General features: G+C 39.2%; 2 protein-coding genes and 1 long non-coding RNA gene across 3 annotated transcripts; 2 read left to right on the forward strand and 1 right to left on the reverse strand.

Annotated features, from left to right (window-relative positions):
- LOC110955192 (uncharacterized) lies at positions 1-929 on the reverse strand. Its single transcript, XR_007945147.1, has 3 exons — positions 710-929; positions 429-581; positions 1-236 (listed from the first exon to the last, which is right to left on the reverse strand). It is a non-coding gene; the product is annotated as an uncharacterized LOC110955192 (long non-coding RNA).
- Positions 930-8,106: 7,177 nt separating this feature from the next.
- Positions 8,107-10,162, forward strand: s100a10a (S100 calcium binding protein A10a). Its single transcript, XM_022200077.2, has 3 exons — positions 8,107-8,231; positions 9,654-9,815; positions 9,903-10,162. The coding sequence occupies exons 2-3, from the start codon at positions 9,675-9,677 to the stop codon at positions 10,062-10,064; spliced, it is 303 nt and encodes a 100-aa protein (XP_022055769.1). The 5' UTR covers positions 8,107-8,231; positions 9,654-9,674; the 3' UTR covers positions 10,065-10,162.
- A 6,293-nt stretch (positions 10,163-16,455) lies between these two features.
- LOC110955216 (ictacalcin-like) lies at positions 16,456-18,647 on the forward strand. Its single transcript, XM_022200118.2, has 3 exons — positions 16,456-16,595; positions 17,904-18,048; positions 18,319-18,647. The coding sequence occupies exons 2-3, from the start codon at positions 17,911-17,913 to the stop codon at positions 18,457-18,459; spliced, it is 279 nt and encodes a 92-aa protein (XP_022055810.2). The 5' UTR covers positions 16,456-16,595; positions 17,904-17,910; the 3' UTR covers positions 18,460-18,647.
- Positions 18,648-20,890: the final 2,243 nt, after the last annotated feature.

Here is a 20,890-nt window from a genome sequence, read left to right on the forward strand (position 1 = left end):
CCGGATTGGATCTATTTTATTCTAGGTGAAATCACATTTCGGTCAGATAATAATGGATTATTTTCCAGCAGTAGTGTTTTACATGTTCAGTCTGATTTATAAACAGCAACAATAGCCTGGAGGATGTCAGCGTGTTTGGAAGCATAACTGGCAACCAGTAAGGCAAACTCTCTGAAATCCACACGTCCATCCTCATCCAGGTCCACAGAATGGAAGACGTCATCTTCACATTTTCCCTGCGTGGACAGAACACAAACACGTGCGTGGTTTTCTTTAGTGGAAATGCTTCTCTTTCATTCACCCGAATATTACTGTAAAGAACAGCGCACACCAGATAAGAATTAAAAGGTTTCAAACATGCTACGGTGCAGCTGTTTATGTATGTGCTGCAGCTTATCTACTATCACAGACTACACAGCTCTCCTCACCTTGGTGAATGAAGGCAGCTCCTTATTCAGCAGCTCTATAAAGTCCCATTTGTCGATTTTCCCATTATCCCCTTGTTTCGACATGAAGACGCCGAACATGTAAGCCACGGCTGTTTCCAAATTAGTGAGCTCCATTTTCAGTGCGTAGAAGATCTGGACACAGAATGACAATATATACAACATCAGTAATGATAAGAGCAACACCAACAAAGAATGACTGAACTGACTGATCCCAATCATAACTTAGATCTGGATTTTCAGCATTTCTCTTTTTTACCCACCTGTCAAAAGCTAATGCAGCCTCAATGAAGCAAGAACCTGCATTCAGAATATATGCAATTAAACCATAATTTAACACACAATCATGTCCTCGAATATACGACTACATATAGCAATTTCATCACAGCGACCAGACTGAAGTTTACAGAAGTCATGCAGGAAAAGCTTCACCAACAGTATGTTTCTCTATCCTGGTTTTGTTCCAGCCTGTTCCTACCTGGATTCATCAGATGAGTCGATATGGTGAGGAGAAGACAGGCTGCGAGGGTTTAAATAGAAGTGAAGTAAGAAGAGACCCTCCCCAGATCTGCCACTCCTTGTTTGCTGAAGGCATCCTGTGCAAAGGGATCGACCTGCTGGAGGTGGTGCAAAACGTAAACATTTTATTATGATCAAAAATGGATACTCAGAAAACTGTCGCTTTTGTGTGCAGATGTGTCCTCAGCTCCAGCCACGTAGCTGTCGTTAACATAGTCATGGAAAAAATGATTAGACCACTCTTGTTGTCTTCAATTTCGTCTTCATTTTTAAGCCTTGTACAACTAAAGGTGCATTTGTTTGGACAAATATAATGGTAACAAAAATAGCTCATAAGAGTTTAATTTCAGAGCTGATATCAGACATTTTCCATAGTTTTCTTGATGAAAAACTAAAATCACTTCAGTTCTTACATCAATAGCTATGGCATTGTGCTGCCAAAAACAGCTTTTAGGATTCCATGTTTTCTTTTCTGTCTGTTTTATTCTCATGATCCACACAGGAGTTAGTCTGATTCATAATCATTGTTTCTGATGACGGCAGCCATGCGTCTCTTCTTGCTCTCTACCAGCTTCTGATCACAGCAGCCCATTCTTGTTGCACTAATTCAAACTAATTTGCTTTGTTTTTGGGCTTATGGTTCTTTATTTAGCGTTTGATGATTTTCCACAGGTTTTCAGTTGGATTTAGATCTGGTGATTGAGCAGCCAAGGCATGGTTCCAATGTTCTGGTTCTCCATCCAGGCTGTAACTGATCTTGCCGTGTGGTAAGGAGCATTATCTTGTTGGAAAATCCAGTCATTGGAGGCAGGAAAGATTCCAGCTGATGGAAGAAGACTGTTTTCAAGAGTAGCCCCAAACATGACCTGGTTCATTTGCCCTGTTCCACCCAGACTGAAACTACCCCAGATGGTCACTGATCCACCCCCATGTTCTACTGTAGGGGCAGACAGTCTGGTTTGTAGCTTCTCCAGGCTTCCTCCTAAGCAGTAAGTTGTCTGGAGTGGACATCAACTGAAAACTGGATCCATCCCTGAAGAGAACCTTAGAACAATCATCAACAGTCCAATCCTTGTGATCCCAGCAAACAGTAACCGGGCTTCCCTCTGCCTTTCCTTGATGAAGGGATTCTTCCTGCCTTCTGGGACTTCAGACCAACTTCAAGAAGTCGGTTTCCAACTGTCCTTGTTGAACAAGTTTTTTTTTAAAATTTATTTATTGTCTTCTTTGTTTTTAATTCTTGTGAAGCACTTTGTATTGTTCCGCATGAAAAGTGCTATAAAAATAAATAAAGTTTGAAATTTAGAGTTTGAAGTCCCATTTCTCCACAGTGTTCACTCATTTTTAAGGTTCCTGGAGGTCTGACAACGATTCCTGTTGTCCCAATGGGACACTAGTGGGAAATGTAGAAAAAAAAACTTATGGCCTGCTTTCCTGGGACAAAACAGATCTAAACTGCTTCAGGTGAAGTTTTAAAATTTGCACTGTGAGTTGATATTTTAGGTCATAAAAAACAGTCCAGACTGTCATATGCGGAAGTTATATATTATTAACATCTGCTCAAAGATACTCCTGCACAGATAAAGTGTAATCTTGAGAATGTCACCATCATGCATAGTCCAGTTGTGTTTTATTTCATAGCTGAATACGGTTCAAGCTGGAACACATAACATGCTCCAGGGAGAGGCAGATGTTACACGGAGGAGAAATTGAGATTGAAATAAATCTAAATAATTAAAATTAAAAAGTATTCTGAAATTATTATGGTTACCACAGAATATCCAAATGATAAAGGTTAAAAACATGTCCACAAACGTGCCCACTGTGCAGCAAATATTTGTGATTTTGAAGAACAAGCAGATGAAAGAATCATTTTGAGGCATTTACACCACAGAGGGGCATGTCACTTTTATTATATTAATAAACAGGGATTTTATGTTTCCTTCATATCAAAAGAATATTAACTTGTTGAGGAACAGCAGAGAGTGAGGCTTCATCCTTTTTTTTCACCAGGCTGCACAGCATGGAGAAACACAAACAAGAACGCTTTTGGGTGCGGAGCGCAAACTTTCAGGAAAATGACATTCAGCTCAACGTCTCAGTCTGCTGGTGTAGCCGAGCAAACGCTGTCAAATATTTGTGCAGAGGAACTTTTGTTTGCTGTTGTAGTTTAGCTGTTGTTTGTACAGGAATGTTTTATTTAACCTTGGCACAAACAGAACTGATTTTACTTCATAGCTTCACAACTGTGAGGGTAAAACGAACAACGCTGAGTTCTACAAAAAAGAGACATTTGGGAGACTTTTTGTATGCAATGAGTCTACATATTGTCACCATCAGGTCACAGTGAAAGCTGAAAAACTTAAGGAAAAACTGATATGTCTGCTTAATTAAAACTTTAACTTAGCAGAGTCAGTGACAGAGATGTTATTGAACCTAAACTAAAACTCCAGCAGGTTAACCCTCCTGTTGTCTTCATTCACAGGCACCAAAAAATATTGTTTACTTGTCTGAAAAAAAAATTTAAAAAATCAGCAAAAAAATTCCCAAAATTTCTGAAAATTTGCAAAACCTTCAGGAAGAAATTTCCAATAATTTCTTCAAAGTTTCCCTTCAATGTTTTATTTTAAAAAATCCTCCAAATGTTTTCTAGGTTTAAGTTATTTTAAATCTTATTTTATCACAGTTACTTTTAACAGTTATTTTAACTCTTATTTTATGACAGTTATTTTAAACAGCAGTTGTTTTCTGACCTCTTGTTTTGATTTTTTTACTGTTCTGACTTTTCTTTTGTTTTTCTTTTAATAATTGTCATCTTCTGTCTTAATGTCTTTGCAAAGCACTTTGAATCATCTCGTTGTTGAAATGTGCTATATAAATAAATTTGCTTTGCCTTGCCTTGCCAAATGTGGCAAGAAAATTCTTGTAAATGTTTTCTAAAAATTTTCAAAAAAATCCTGAAAATATCTAAAGTGATCTTATATATATCAGTCAAAACTTCACTGTGAAAATATTTTTTTTCCATATTTTCAAACTTTAAAACGGGTCAATTTTGATCCACAAGAAAACACGAGGATTAAGGAGCAGGTACAGCCTGGGGTTTAGCGCATACAGCCCAAAGGCAGAATGTAAATGTTGTTATTCTGCTGTCCTTTTGTGGGAGCAGTCTATGGAAGGAGCTGGTTCAGCCGGGTCGTCAGCAAACACACTTGTGAGAAGAATCACAAGACTCATGACGGTAATGCTTCAAGTTTAGTGTCAGCAGAGAGTTGGGGAGGCTTTAGGGAGGCAACTTGTGATGTTTCCTCACATGTTTTCTGTCTGAGTTGCGTTGACCCACACAGCACAGCAGGAACTGATATGAATATGTGATTCTCTGGGGTCAACTTCTTGCTAAAATCTTTATGTGTCGTATTGTTCGATTCACGGTGATAACAGGCAGTTTAACATGAAGTAGTAACCTGAAAGTTACCTGCAAAGTCTTGTTCAGTTGAATTTCTTGTCTCCTTAATTTGTTTGAGAGCATTATTTGTTTTTGTAACGGTAAACAGCAACTAGCCCTGTTCAGCTACTGGAGTGGTCCAAAGCATGACAAAAACCACTCAGCAAAGTAAAACCAAACAACAGTTCAGCATTATTTTAACCCTCGTGTCGTCCTGTGAGTCAAAAGTTACCCGTTTTAAAGTTTGAAAATATGGGGGGAAAAAAATTTCATAGTGAAACTTCTGATGTCCACATTTTCAACATTTTTGGGAAATCTTTCAACATTTATTGGTGGAAAAAAAGAAATGTTTAAAAATAATGTTTCTCTAAGAACATTCACATAAAAATCAACCAAAATCCAACGTAGTTTGCTGGAGTTCGGTTGACTTTTATGAGAATGTTCTTAAAGAAAATATTAGAAGTTTTACTGATATATATGTAATAATCATTTTAGATATTTTTAGGATTTTTGTAAGATTTTTACTCATTTTCTCAAAATATTTACAAGAATTCTCTTGCCACATTTGGAAGATTTTTTAAATAAAACTTTGAAGGGAAACTTTTAAAGAATTATTGGAATTTTCTTTCTGAAGGTTTTGGAAATTTTCAGAATTTTTTATTTTTTTTGCTGAATTCTTGGATTTTTTTTCAGACAAGGAAACAATATTTTTGTTGCCTGTAAATGAGGACAACAGGAGGGTTAAGACATGAAAGCACATTTGAAAGAAATATTCAGATCCTTCCTGTTTTATTCTTTTATTTTGTGAAGCATTTTGTGTTGCATTTTAAATGGATGAAAAGTGCTACATAAATAAAGTTTGATTTGATTTGATTTGATTTGATTCAGTAAAAGTATTAATACCACACTGTGAAAATGCTAAACTACAAACAAAAACTTGCATCAGAAACATTATTTATGCAACATGGACCTGCAAAGTCTGCCCTCAACTTGTAATACCACATCTCCACCACAAGGGGACATCAAACTCCTAAAGTGCGTCTTTCAAGGAGTTTTCTGGGATGAATAAAATGAAGAAGGCCATGCAATCATACAAGGTAGAGGGACAACACATTAGGGAAAAGCGTAACTTACAATATAAGTGATGTTGTGTGCATACAAACATCTAGGAAATATGATGTTCAGTTCATTTCCAGTGTTGTGGATTTACTTCCAAGCTTTGTCTGTTTTTTCCCTCCCTCCCTGATTTCCACAATAATTTTCACCCATGTCTTGCCTCTCTGATTAGTTCTCCCTGTACATAAAGTCGTGTTTCTTTGCCAGTTTGTTCTACCTGGTCCTCCTCATCTGCTTCTCCTGTGCTCGTTTAGTTTCTTCTTTGTCGGCCTCCCGTTCATCTTCTTTGTTCACCTGCCTGCCAACCCAACCATGTGTTTTACCTGTGGCGGTTCAACTTCAGTTTTGGACTCTATTTACCAGATTAATTCCTTCAATCATGGCTTTATTCACCTGCAATCCCCAGCTGCCTTTAATCTGTCTGCCAGCAGCTGTTAACTCCTGCTGTGTGTGTGTGTGTTTGCCCCACCCTGTTGGTACCTCACTACTAGACAATGAGCCAAAACACCGGTCCAGGCTTTGTGAGGGCTGTTTGATGAAGAGGCAGAGTGATGGAGCGTCATGTCAGATGACCTGGCCTCCACTATCACCAACCTCAAACCCAGCTGAGATGGTTTGGGAAGAGTATGAGCGCCGAGTGAATGAAAAGCAGCCAACAAGTGCTCAGCATCTGTTGGAGCTCTTTGAAGATCGTTGGAGAAGCTCCATGAAGCTGGTCGAGAGAATGAAGAGTGTGCCAAGATGCCATCAAGGCTGCTTTCAAGAGTCTGAGATTTAAGACCCATTTTGGTTTTTTGCCTTTTTTTTGCTTCATAATTCCAGATGTTTTTAACCCTGTAAGTCAGATCCAATATATATATATATGTGTAAATATAATAATTTATTATAATATTACTAGGACTGAAATTTAACAGAGGTGTCAACAGACTTCCTTATTGGATTTCATGGATTTCTTATTCACATTTCCCATTCAAATGTAATTGTTAATGCATCTTAGGCCTGCCCAGTCTGTTGGCTGCACTAGCAATTTGCAATACCATATTTGTACCACAAAGGGGCGCTAAACTGCTGAGTGCATCTTCCAAAGAGCTTGCTGGGATTCACAAAATAAAATAAGAGGGACAAACAACTATGAAGTAAGATGTTACTATAGAACACAGGGAGATAAAACTGTCGTCTTTTTGCAAAATATGTAATTTTCTCTTACTAGAACTCATAAAAACATGAACATTTTACCTTTCTTGAGCTTTAAACCCAGTGAGCTCATGGCATATGTTGTTCACTCAGTAGATAGCTCTTCAGAGGATTGATCTCGTGCTGTGTGGTAAAATGCTCCTGATCGGCTTTGCTGTTAATTACACTGAGCCCCTTTCATTAATTAATCAGTCAACTTTCTTTGTTCCCAGAGGGGCAACTGGTCATGCAGCATTGGGTGCAAACATTTAGCACAGATAGACCAGAGGGTGCATAAATACAACACTAAGATTGCAAATACGACGCCCAGATAGCTCAACTGATTGAGCCATGAACAGAGGCTGTAGTCCCCGATGCAGCGGCCTGGGTTTGATTCTAGCTCACAGCCCTTTGCTGCCACTCATCCCCCCCATTCTTCTCCCTACTTTCCTGTCTGACTCTACTAAGCTGTTCAACAAAGTCAACAAAAAACTTTAAAAAAAATACAAATGTGAGTTAAATATTCATCTTTTTGCTGTACAATGATATGATTCAGTGCTGAGTATTGATCCTCAAGGCTGGATCTACTAAAAAGGCACCATGCGTTGCTGCCAAAGAGCAATTCCTTTTAAAATTTCATTCAATGTTGTCACAACTCTGTCAGTCTTTTCTTCAGGAGGAAATGACATCACGTGGAGCAGGTCATGTGATCTGGAATTAACACATTTCATTGAGAGGTGTTTTTGTAATGGGGAACTTAATGGAAAGTGATTTTGTTATTTTCCATACAAAATTTGATGTATTGCCAAAAAAGAACAATCTGTCATGATTATGTCAACTTAATAAAAAAGAACACAATCAAAATACATTTTTGAATAAGCTCATTTTATTATTTTTTAGCTAATTAGAAGGTAGTTATTAAATTGGGATGGTTATTTAGTTCACATTTTAGTGATATCCAGTCCTTTTTTATTAATAAGTGATTGTTTCCATAATAAATAACAATGGAATTTGTAAAGATAGATAGATAGATAGATAGATAGATAGATAGATAGATAGATAGATAGATAGATAGATAGATAGATAGATAGATAGATAGATCACAATGAACATAAAAACATTAGATATTTTTCCTTTAATAAAAATGTATGCAAGATATATCCCATAGACTTTAAAAATCCCTCAGTTATATGTTGAGCCTGAAAATTAAGAGTTTATTATGTGAAGAGAGGGTTTTGAGAAGCATTTTGGATCAACTGGAGGTTTTGCAGAGAGTTTGGAAAATCAATAAGTCTAGAACGCACAGTGTAATTTAATGTGGGCTTATCTTAATAACAGCCTCGCTTTAAGAATAAACCATAAAGTTAATCATACTGCCACCATGTCACCGCCCATCGACAGGGTTCACTGTCTGGATCACACGTTGACTCACAGTCTGGGCGGCGCCTCGCTATAAAATCTGTGCTGCGTCTTTTCCAAACTTGTGCGCATTTCCACCTCCACTTTTCCACGTCCGACTTTGCGCCTCCTGCACGGTAAGAACTAACGGTGCTGCTCTTGTGCTCCAGGTGTGACACGGTCAGGATTTCCTTAAAAAAAGAAAAGAAAACACGCCTGCAGGTAGAACTAGTGGAATGAGAGGATTAATGTGGATAGTTTACGACTGTCGGCTGCCAGTCACAGCTTTTTTTTTTTCTTTTCCTGCAGGCCAGTATTCAAATAGTTTCCAGAATTAGTGAGTTCCTCTGCTGTTAATTAGATTGAAGAATCTGTCATATTCATAGGAGCCCTCTAGGGTTTGTGTGGTTTGTGTAAGTTTTGAGATTTCAACCTTTTTTACGCGTTATTTTCAGGTTGTTGGCCCAGCCTGTTGCTACACTAAAGTTTCTATAAGGGTGTGGTTGTCCTGTGGGCATTCACATACATGTGCTCTGTTGTCCTCTCTCATTGCTTCCATTGAATTCCACCATCTTGGACTTCACATTTTTCAGCCTCTTCAACTTTTCCATCCCCTCCTATACAAATAACACAACCTCAGTCCTCCCTCCCACTTCTGTTTTTTCCACTGGTGTAACTGCAGCTTCTGATTTTTTCATTTGAGCCAATACGTGGTTATTGAAGCTATCTTTTTTAATAACTTAATGACACACCTCTAATGACGAGGAGCAAAGTATTGTTTCACCTTCACTTAATGAGCAATCTTTTTTTTTTCATGACTGAGTCTTATCTTTATTTCACCATTTTCTCACTTTGGTACTTTGGAAGTCTAGATAACCTCACTGGTTAACCCTCATGTTGTCCTGCAGGTCAAAATTGACCCGTTTCAAAGTTTGACGATGTGGGAAAAAAATGTATTTTCACAGTCAAATTTCTGATCTCCTCATTTTCAACATTTTTGGGAAATCTGTGAAAATTTCTGGTGGAAAAAGAAGAAATGTTTGTTAAGAACATTCACACAAAAATCAGCCAAAATCCAGCAAAATTCACTGGATTTTGGTTGATTTTTTTTTTTTTTTTTTGGTGAATGTTCTTAAAGAAAATATTAGAAGTTTTACTGATATATATGTAGTCACTTTAGAAAATATTTACAAAAATTTTCTTGCCAAATTTGGGGGATTTTTTTTTTAACTTTTAAGGAATTATTGGAATTTTCTTCCTGAAGGTTTTGCAAATTTTCAGAAATTTGGTGAATTTTTTTCTGAATTTTTTGATTTTTTTTTTTTTTTTTTCAGACAATAAAAAATATTTTTTTGGTGCCGATAAAGGAGGACAACAGGAGGGTTAAGCAACAGTTGTTTTATCTGACAGAGAACCAGATCAAGAGATCCCTTTAAATGCTTAGAAAAGGTCATGAGGTCAACATGTTCTTGTACAAGAGTCTCTGGGTCAAAGTGTTTCTGCTTTCTAGCGGTGATCCTGCTTAGCATTTTCATCTGTTTCTGAATCCTGTTTTTCAGATTAACTAAAACACAGCAGCCATGCCTTCAGAACTGGAGACAGCCATGGAGTCCCTCATCACCGTGTTCCACCGTTACGCCTCTAAGGACGGCCGGAGCGCCACACTCAGCCGGCGGGAGCTCAGAGAGCTGATGGAGAACGAGCTGTCCAACTTCCTCAAGGTGAGAAGCGACTGGAGTCACATTTAAATGCAGTCATTCATTATTACAGTCCACTTTTTTCTGACCTCCTTTTTCTCTAAAACACAGTCTCAGACGGACCCTGCTGCCGTGGACATGATCATGAAGGACCTGGACGCCAACGGCGACGGCCAGGTGGACTTTGAGGAGTTTGTTTCTCTGGTTGTTGGACTTTCCATTGCCTGTGAGCAGTGCTATCAGATGCATATGAAGAAGATGGGAAAGAAGTAAAAGATGAAGGCCAAAGAAGCGAAGGGACCAAAGCGCATTTCAGTTTTTTTTGTAAAGATAGTTTTGTTCAATAAAAAAATACACTAAATCAGTTCAAACCTCATGTGTCGAGTGTGTTTGTGTAACTTGGATGTGTGTTATTCTCTGGTGTGCTTTTGAAACCTCCTCTGAGTTTTATGCCTTTCACTTGTGTGTGTAAATTAAAAACAGAAGGCAAGCTTCAAATCTTTATTATCCTCCTGCGTTGACATCATTCCTGAGATCTCGCTGCCTTGGCAACTACTGGCACTAGGTGTGATGATGCAATCCCCGCCTGTACTTTAAACTTCCCCGAGTATGAAAGGGCAGAAGAGCCTCTCCCTCTGTTAGATAAAGACCTGCTTATCACTGCCCGGAGGAATCTGGAGAATGCTTCAGCCATGAACACACCGCTCTGCGAGGCACAGTCACTCAGCTGATGTTGCAACTCTTCCCATCATGATGCGTTCATGAGCAGATAAATGAGGCGACAGGGTGTCAGTGTGATTTTGTTGGGCAAGGCCTGCAGAAATGTGCAAGGAGTGAGTCAAAAGGCACGGCGGATTGGTACAGTGCTGTTGTTCTCCCACACACAAAATTCTTTTCCTTGTGTTTCATGTCGGTTGAAACTCCAAATAGAGAAGCAGGACGACCCGCCCACCACCCACCTTCTATTGTAGCCGAGCAGAAGCATTTTTTGCTCTAAAACTGAGTCTCGCAGGCTCTTCTCTGGCAAGTTCCATGAATCCAGTCTTTCATGAGTAGATGCGTAGGACAAACAAAAGTTACTGCTTGGGCTAAACTTTAGCTGCGTAAGGAAACTCTGCCTGCAAGGCTAAACTCAGGGTGAAAAATCTACCAGCTCTGTGCTCACACTTCCTTGGGCAGGGCCTAATGTTGAGCTCATGGTGTTCATGGTTGCACAGTAAACACTACTGTTGCTAGGTGACGATACTGTGTGTGTGTGTGTGTGTGTGTGTGTGTGTGTGTGTGTGTGTGTGTGTGTGTGTGTGTGTGTGTGTGTGTGTGTGTCACCCCTCAGTTTACACAAGAACCACACCCACCCACAGCTGAGTTTAGAGCCGGGATTTCCGACATTGCTCACTGTTTTTTATTTCAATCCTCTTTTTGTGTGGTTTACATTTTTCCCTGATATCAAGAGATCCGCGCGTTCACACACATTTGCAGGGCACTCACTGCAGACTGTAGTTGTTTTATGCTTATCATAAAGGCATAAAACAGACCCGATGCTGATCTGTGACAGCAATGCACAGGCTAAGTCTTGCTGTACAGTTCTACAGTTTCATTTAGCAGATGGTTTTATCCAAAGCGACGCACATCTGAGAATAGATACCAAACAAATCAAGGATCTGGATAAGAAACAAGTTCAAGTAGGATAACAGGACTTGCTGCTACTTAGGATTTAAATGTGTGCAGAGTTAATTTAGGTGTTCACAATTACTTTCCAGATGTGGAAAACAGACTTCAAAAAAATTCTATATCTTGATGTTTGATTTTTTTTTAAATTCCAGGACTGTGTTTTTAAGTTACACAAACCTGTGCCATTGTACAATCACTGTGATCAGTTGTAGTGCACAATGCACAAAAAATAAATGTTAAACTGAGTCATAATGTTGTTGAAATTGCACTTACTTTAATCTCTGGTTGTTTCTAATATAATTTTTAAAAGGGCAGCTCATTACATATAAAGATTTTTCTAATATACTTGTTCTCTTTTGCACTAAAATGTCGGAAATACTTAGACTTGTTTTTACTTCTCGGTAAATATGTGATAAGTTTACTGGTCCCTTTGAGATCAAATTATTCTGTATGCGGCCCCTGGACCAAAATGAGTTTGACACCCCTGCCCTAAAACATCCAAACTTCAGTGTCCTGTAGATACAGCGCTTCATATTCTCCAGGTCTCACACTGACTGCTGAACTTAAGACACAAATTGCAGGTTAGAGTGGAATCTTGAGACACGCAAGCACCTATTGTGAAAGAACTTAATCCAGTGTTGTGTCTACAGTAACTGCTATATACTTGTTTTTAAGCTTATATTCCACCATTAAAAAGTGTCACATGATAACTTAGTTTCTCTTCAGCTCACCAGCATTTAGCTGTGTGGATGCTGCTGTGAACCACCACTTACACCCTAATGTAAGGAAATAGACTCAAAGTATAATTAACTTCAGTGAATTGACAATAAATCTATAGCCGAGGGGTTAAGATGTCAACCACAAACTGCAGCGTCCTTGATTTGCATTAGGCAGCAGTTAATTAAATGCTTTTACTCAAATACTGTACACAAGTATGTATGGTTAATAGTTAATTTACAGGCGTTTGTAAAATATGATGTCTTGCAAATGTTAAACTACCAAGCCGGATGTAATATGTGAGCTTCAGCATTTAGTAGATTGTTCAGTTGACTGATGCAGTGCAGTCATTTATGAAAAAATCGTCAGCTATTGGGAACTGATTAAATCATTTTCAAGCATTAGAAAATGCGAGAAAAAAATCAGCTTCTAGGATGTGACTATTGAAGCTATTTTTGTCTCAAATGCGCACTAAACTGAGGACTGTTGAAGCAAAGCAGAGATTTCTGGCACAATGTCGCCTACGTCCAAGACAGAAGGAAAAGGGTCAGGAGAGGTCAAATATGCAGAAACAGTTGGTGTAGAAAGAACAGCGTTATTGTCAGATTTTCATTGGGCTCACAAGACAGGAAGCATAAGTCTGACAATAGTTTATCTGAGCGTGTCACTTTTAGCAAATGTTTTACAAGTTCAACAACAAATCAGTCAAGGAAATAATCACTAAAATTATCTATAATCTAAATCATGTCAGTACAAATGTGAAATTTAAGCTTAAACTAAAAAACTACTACAGTAAAATGCCACATAGAATGGAATAAAATAGAACAATAATTTATTGATCCTTTACAGGAAAGTGCTTTGTTACAGCAGCAGAAAAACCCGACACAACACCGATACTGATAATCATCAAGTATGGCCACATGCATAGCATATAAGCTAGAAAAACGACAACATTTACAAGGGTCAATATATATTTGCGGGGCTTTTTGTAACATAGTTGACATTTTTGCTGTTTTCAGGCCTAAAATCAACATGGCCGCCTATAACCAAACACCACATGGCATTTTTACACCAAAATTCTTCTAAATATTATATATATATATACAGTTGAGTAAAATTGAAAATGAAAGTTATTCATAAAGATATTGTAGTAAACCTGTTGACTACTTTATATTAAATAAGTCAGAAAGCCTTGGAGTCTTCCAGTCTTTTCTTCAGGAGGAAATGACATCATGTGGAGCAGGTCATGTGATCTGGAATTAACACACTTTCTTGAGAGGTGTTTTTGTAATGGGGAACTTAGTGGAAAATGATTTCTCGGACACGGATACAGTTTGTTATTTTTAATCCAAAATTTGATATATTGGGAAAAAAAGAAATACGTGTCATGATTATCTCAACTTAATAAAACTAACACAATCAACACTATTTTTGAATAGGTTCATTTTATTATTATTTAGCCAATTAGAAGGTGGTTGTTGTTAAATTTGGACGGTTATTTAGTTGACATTTTAGTGATATCCAGTCATTTTTTATTAATAAGTGATTGTTTCCATAATAAATAACGATGAAACTTGTAAAGACATGATCATAATGAACATAAAAAACATCAGTTTTATACTTTTAACAAAAATGTATGCAAGATATATCCCATGGGCTTCAAAAGTCCCTCAATTATATATTGACCCACAGCATCTGCACAGCATCATTAAGTTAAAATCTTAATGTTTATTGAAAATCCAGTAGAAAGGACTTCCTGCTGTGCTCAGACCTGTGCTAAGGGTGGATGAGTCTGTGGCTGAAGGTTTTCTGCTGAAACACCTCCAGATTGTGTAGAAAGTGAGAAGCATTGTTCCTAATAGAGTTCAGTTTCCTGAGCATTCTCACCCCAGCCGCCTGTCGGACTGATTCCAGCTCAACACCAGCTGTGGAGCTCGCTTTTGTGATCAGTTTATTCAGCCTGTTTCTGTCCCTGGGGCCTCCTCTCCCCAAAACACAACTGTAAAGAACAAAGCACTGGCCACCAGAGACTGGTAAAATGCACATAGACGAGGCCTGCTGATGTCAAAGGACTTTAACCTCCACAGGAAGTAAAGTCTGCTTTGGCCCTTCTAGTCTATTGCCTCCATGTGGCTGGACCAGTCCTACTTGTTGTTGAGGTGAATGAGTACTAACATATAAAGATCTGCATATCATTTAGCTTTTTTTTCTGTGATGTATACTTCAAAGATAAATGAAAAATGCATATTTTAATTTTTTTATTCACAGCATAATAACAGTGTTGCATTTGTAGTTTTATGTGAAGGTTTTAGGCTTTAGGCTGGAGATAACATTTCTCCGTGCTGCATGCTTCTAATGAAACAACCTCATTTTAAAATTTACCACGGGTGGAGGAGCCTCATGACTTTGGTATTTCTAAAATTCTGGCAACACAGCCGTGGGTGGATACTCCATCAGTGTGGTTCAGTGGACTGCAGGGCTGCAGGAGAAAACACTCGACCACTAGATGGCGTAAGAGCGTAGTTATAGTGTCAACCACCATTCGATTAAAACTGCTCCGGCCACTGCAAATAGTTTCAAATGAATCACAGCTGGAAATAATGCAGTAATGTGGTTTCCATGGATACTCCCTTCCCAGTTTGGTAGATCCGAGTGAGTAAGATGGAGAAAAAGACAACAGGAAATAGTCTGACTAATTATTTCCACACTGCAGAGAAAAAAAGAAAAAAAGACAGAGGAATGTAAAAAACTTGGATGGTGGTGACAGTGACTTACGACTTGTAATCTCTACTTAGCAGGACTTTGAAGATGCTAATTACAGACCTAAACAATTGTACCCTGACCGAAAAGGAGAGACAGAAAAAGTACAAGATCGTTGTACATCTAATTCAAAGTCATCCAAAAGACCACACACACACACAGAAACAAACATGCAAACAGAGTTGCCACAGTACAGTTTTTTTTTTGGTCTTTATTGTAGGACTGGAGCTTCAGGGACATGACTGTGAGTCACAGCCTCTCACTAAAGGCCATAACAATAAACTCTCAGTGAGTCACTCTGCCCGACGTTTTCACTTTGGAATCATGTGCATCTCAAACAAGAAAATGAAAATAGATAAACATATCAATTACACGCACAAGACAGCAGAAATTAAGTCATGCAAAATGTTCAGTAGCAGAAAAGTGGACAGAGAATTCACATTTAAGATAAGATAGGATAAGATAGGATAGGATAGGACAGGACAGGACAGGACAGGACAGGACAGGACAGGACAGGACAGGACAGGACAGGACAGGACAGGACAGGACAGGACAGGACAGGACAAGATAAGATAATCCTTTATTGATCCCCAGAGGGGAAATTCAGGTATTGCAGCAGCACAGGGTAAGTTGAGTCGGAGTTGCTGCAACAGGCTGCCGTCTCCCAGCGCCCAGAAGTGATGACAATTTACACATAAATTCACATACAGAACAGTTCATTCCTTTTGTTTCCTATTGTAAACTTTTCCAAGAAGGGAATTAGATAAAGACTGATTTGGGATTTGGTTAAAAATGCATGTGCAAAATTGTCAAATGACAAAGTTAGTTGTTTGGTGAATCACTTAGAACCTCCCAAAACAGTTCTGCCATTTGTCTCCTTACCTCGTGATCAAAAGTCTTAAGAGACTTGTTTTTGTAGAGTTCTGAACTAAAGTGCGTGACACAAATTGTGGCTTTTTCCTTTAACGGTTTAACAAAAGTGGCCCGTCGAATGGAGCAGCTGTATGCGACTACTTCATTACAAAAAACGATTCAGAGCAAGTAGTTAAAGCTGTATCCCTCCCTTCTCAACTTGCACAATAGGAGCACTAAAGAGAGATGCCAATAAATGCAGCTCATGATGTTTCTCCAAAATAAACTTGTACACTGAAAGCTAATTAAATGGCGAAGCAACAGTAAACTAACAGTACGCATAAAATCCAAAACATCTCGGGGGCAGTAAATCAAAGAGCGTGAAAGTCTGTTTTAGATTGTTATATAAGTGTGCTGGCTTTTATCGCATTATGGCTGTAACGAGCATGAAGGAGAAAAAACTTTGTTGTAATTCGACCATCTCGAAGACGCTCCACCTTCTACATATCTCATCATGACTGACTGACTTCAAATAGCACACAGGATCATACATGCTTTGTGATTATTGCAAACATGCACTATAGCAGCACATAAATCCAGTGTTTCATAACGAAGGGGCATGAAAATGAACAATGCAGCAGGACAAGGGGGAGAAGGAGGAGTGGTTTTAGATGAAAGGAGCATTATAGAGGGAGGGATGCAGGGTGTGGTGATGTATAAAACATCCTTCGCTCCTGTTCCTCCATCACAACAGCCCCTCCAAGACTGAACTTCACACTCCGATCTCTTCAAATCGCAGCCTTGGTGAGTAGAAAATCTTCCTACTGTCATGTTGTTTCATGTTTAATTTGAGTTACTGACTTTAAAAGTGCACCAGAGTGGGATTTTCTTGAATGCAACAATGTTCATTACACTGATTTTCTTTTAAATACAGCTTTAACTTGTCAGCACACAAGTATGCATAAACCCCAGCATTACCATCTGTGTTCATCTTATGTTTGTTTTGAGCTAACGGTAACTTCTCTTCACTGCTTGCGAAACTTCATGTTGCAGCAGACCATCGCCCAGTTTGCCTCAGTGCCAGCTATCTGGCTAAGTTGAGCCTGGAATGTCCGTTCTTTTTTCCTTTTTTTTTTTTGCATTGCACAATCGGATGCTGGCACCACTCTTCTGTACTAACTTTTTAATTGCAACCACATTGAACATCTGCACAGAGATAAAGTATTGGTGTTTGTGCTCTCTTTCTTCACAATTCCCATCTGTTTACACACCCTCCGATGCCACAGTTTCCTCCTCTTGCCATACCCCAGAGAGGGAATAGAACCGAGTGAGTCACATCGCAACCAGAAGTGACTCTCTTGGGCTTGTGGAAAAAGTGAAAAAAGCAGAAACACCACTTTTCAGACGCATCATATTCAGAGAACAGCCGTCTCATGTTACTGTTAGAACTTTAATCAAGTCATGACGTGCTTCTTTGTCTAGTACAACTGAATTACCTTGAGAGAATAAACTGTTGCCATAACAGCGTCCTGTGCCACTTGGCAGAGACCGATGTCAGGGTGAAATAAGAAAGGTGGAAACCCAAGGTGTATTTTTTATCCACCTTCAAGGAAAACCCAGAGGAAAAGACTAACAAAGACACAAGCAAAACTGTGAGCCACCGTTTGTAGCTAAAGTTTTACTGAACCAAACGAGTTGTTTCACAGCTCCAAGTATGAATGTCTTTTTAGTGTATTAGTGAATCAGCCAATTAAACTAAAGCAAGGAAAAACAATGCGTGCAAGTAAATTGTCCATTTAGTGAATCTGTTTCATCTTGGTTTTTACCAAACACTGTCTGCACTCTTCTCTTCCCTTCCCTTTCCTTGTAACCACACCCTGAAGTTGCAGATGTAAATGATGTCCTTTGTTAGGATTCAAAATTCGACCACAATACCACATGATCCACTGTAATCTGAACCAGTTAATGTTACCAGACCGAAAGTCTGCCTCTAGATGGAGTCACTGCAGCTCCAAATGAGAGTATTATCTTTGAGCAAAGCTTTTCACACAGTCACCTGAATAAATATAGAGTGAATAAATTCTTTTATTTCCTTCTGTCCTCCTGCAATAGCATCATCATGTCTGACATCCTGACCGCTATGAATCTCCTCATCAAAGTCTTTGAAAAATATTCGGGCAAGGAGGGAGATAAGACTACCCTGACTAAAGGGGAGCTGAAGGAACTTCTTCAGCATGAAATGGGACCTCTTCTTGGCGTAAGTGTCCTCTGTCCTTTTAATAGTCTCAGACCTGCATAGAGAATGTATGAATATACTGTCCTACTGAACATGTGTATTGTACAGTTTAGCACTGAGAGAGTGGTAAAAGTACAAATATTACTTTATAGTGTGTGTGTATTCGTCAAAGCATAATAAAGCTGAGAGACATTTCTCTTTGTTTAATGACCAGTGATTAAACTAAGATGTAGCTTTAAATAGACACCTAACAAATGGAATAATGTTTGCTAACACTTCTCTCAACTACAGAAAGCCCCTGACAAGGCAGCAGTGGACAAAATCTTCAAAGATTTGGACTCAAACTCAGACGGCCTTGTGGATTTCACTGAGTATGTCACCCTGATCTGCTGCCTCACCACAGTGTGCCACGAGGCCTTATGCAAAAAATAAGGAGCTGAGCGCCACCTTGGGGCCAGCTGAGAGAGCTGTCTCTCAGAGAATGAAAAGTGTCTCCTGACAGCTGTTCTGAAGAAGAAATTAATATTTAGTAGAGCACCAACGCACACTAAAGAATGATAAGAAAGTCACTAAAACATGATCTTGTAATGCAAAATGAAATAAACTTTTCTTCAAAAGACTGGAGTTGTGCACTTTGTGTATTATAACTTTGAGAACAATATTTGTGCTGCTATTGAACTGCTGCACATATATTTCAGCAACATAATCTTAGTAAGCTTATTATATTTGAGATATTTGCCCAAAGCGCCCCTCCTGGATTAAGTTTGTCGGCACTAAACTTGACGTTGGGGCGATATAAGTGCAGGTTGAGACATGTGGCATGCCATTGATGTTGCTTGCATCATAAAGATGAAATAACAGAGCACATTTATCAAAGCTCACTAAGAAAAATCAACATAGCCTTTCTATGACAAATTTTTAAAAATCCATAAGAAAACAAATGCATCCTTACATTCAACATACCCAGGGTTATCAGTGAGGCTAATGATGCTCATGTTGTTGAATAGCTGCTATTATCAAGTCAGTTTATTGACTGTACGACTCTTTTCTAATTTTCTGACTATTATGTTGTGTTTTACTATTTTCTTAAGGCAACAGAGTGGCATTCAGCAAAAGTAACATACTCCTGCTCTAACTAAGGCTTAAAGGGGAACTTTGGTTTTTTTCAACCTGGGGTCTGTTTTCATGTCATTTCATACATGTGAGTGATGGAGAAATTAATTTTCGACATAGCTCCAGTATTTAGCCAGGCAGGCAGCTTAGCAGCTCAGCTAGCAGCTCAGCTAGCAAACAGTATGGGGCAAGTCCCCCCCCCCGCGTCAAAGTCCGCCCTAACGTGCTTTTTTTCCCACACTGACCGGCTCGGATAGTCTCAATGAGTGTCCCACAACATACTAGAGATGAGAAGTGAACGAAAACCTCCACAACCTCCAAAACCTCAGTGTGGGGAAAAAAGCACGTTAGGGCGGACTTTGACGTGTGTGTGTGTGTGTGTGGGGGGGGCAAGTTGCCCCATACTTTTCGCTAGCTGAGCTGCTAGCTGAGCTGCTAAGCTGCCTGCCTGGCTAAATACTGGAGCTATGTAGAAAATTCATTTCTCCATCACTCACATGTATGAAATCCATCCATCCATCCTCTATACACCGCTTTATCCTCATTAGGGTCGCGGGGGGTGCTGGAGTCTATCCCAGCTGACTCGGGCGAAGGCAAGGGACACCCTGGACAGGTCGCCAGTCTGTCGTAGGGCTACATGCATGAAATGACAAATGAAAACAGACCCCAGTTTGAAAAAAACCAAAGTTCCCCTTTAAAGATAGTTTGCTGTGGCTTTACCTGAATAGTTCTGTTTTGTCGGCTACATTTTAATGACTTTTTAGTGGTTATGGACAGTTTAGGGTTACCAATTAACCTCATGATTTTGGAGTGTTGGAGGAAGCCAGACTACCCCTGTTTTTTGTTTCTAAGAGCCCTGTAATGTTAAATTTCTCCTTTGTGAGATTAATAAAGTCTATCTTATCTTATCTTATCTTACCCAGAGAAAACCCGTGCATTCACAGGGAGAACATGAAAACTCCACGCAGAAAGATCCAAACCAGGGATCTTCTCGCTGCAAGACGACGGTGCTAACCACCAACCCACTTTGCAGCCCAACACAAAACATACAATTGTTTAAAAAAAAAGAAAAGAAAAAGAAATCAAATGACGTGCAGATCAAATACAACTGCTGACCACCAGGGTGCACTTTTGCAGCTAAATAGTCCAAGGTTTAAACCAGGACTACTGACTGCGCTTCATATGGAGGTTTGCTTGTTTTTCTGTCTGTTCCCCTGTGCAGCCTAAAAACATGCAGGCTACATGAACTGTAAATTCTAAATTGCCTTAAGGTGTGAGTGTGAATGCAGGTGCCTGTATGTGTCGGCTCTCTAGTGGGCCAATGATCTGACCCAGCTGTACTCTACATCCGTCAAAGTTCAAGACAGGCTGTCCGAATGATAAGAAACAGAACTGTACTAGTACAGGTCAGTGCACATATAAGACTGAGAACGGATTGGTACATGTTCTGCTTATAGCATTTTTCATGATGGTATTGCTACTAATATTTCAAGGTTTTCCATCAGTTACTCTGCTTTACACCATGTCATTCTGTAATCTACATTCGTGTTTGTGAATGCCACTCAACCATCCATACCGCTCACGTGTTGCCTGCTGAGGCCAGGGAGCTGATAAGCTTCAACACCAATATTCTTCTGACGTAATACATTTATGGCAGTTGTGAGTAATTGTGTGACTCAAAGGCAACCTGCAAGTTTTCATTCCATTCAAATACCCCAGCAGGTGGTTTCGCAAATGACACCTGTCTCTG

The sequence above is a fragment of the Acanthochromis polyacanthus genome, chromosome 11 (assembly GCF_021347895.1).
Source record: "Acanthochromis polyacanthus isolate Apoly-LR-REF ecotype Palm Island chromosome 11, KAUST_Apoly_ChrSc, whole genome shotgun sequence".
In the NCBI taxonomy this organism is placed as follows: domain Eukaryota; kingdom Metazoa; phylum Chordata; class Actinopteri; family Pomacentridae; genus Acanthochromis; species Acanthochromis polyacanthus.

Bases quoted from the DNA above. Each gene is read 5' to 3' on its own strand.
- s100a10a (XM_022200077.2), top strand. From the start codon at position 9,675: ATGCCTTCAGAACTGGAGACAGCCATGGAGTCCCTCATCACCGTGTTC. The intron at 9,816-9,902 runs GTGAGAAGCGAC...TCTAAAACACAG, and splicing joins AGCTGTCCAACTTCCTCAAG to TCTCAGACGGACCCTGCTGC.
- LOC110955216 (XM_022200118.2), top strand. From the start codon at position 17,911: ATGTCTGACATCCTGACCGCTATGAATCTCCTCATCAAAGTCTTTGAA. The intron at 18,049-18,318 runs GTAAGTGTCCTC...TCTCAACTACAG, and splicing joins AAATGGGACCTCTTCTTGGC to AAAGCCCCTGACAAGGCAGC.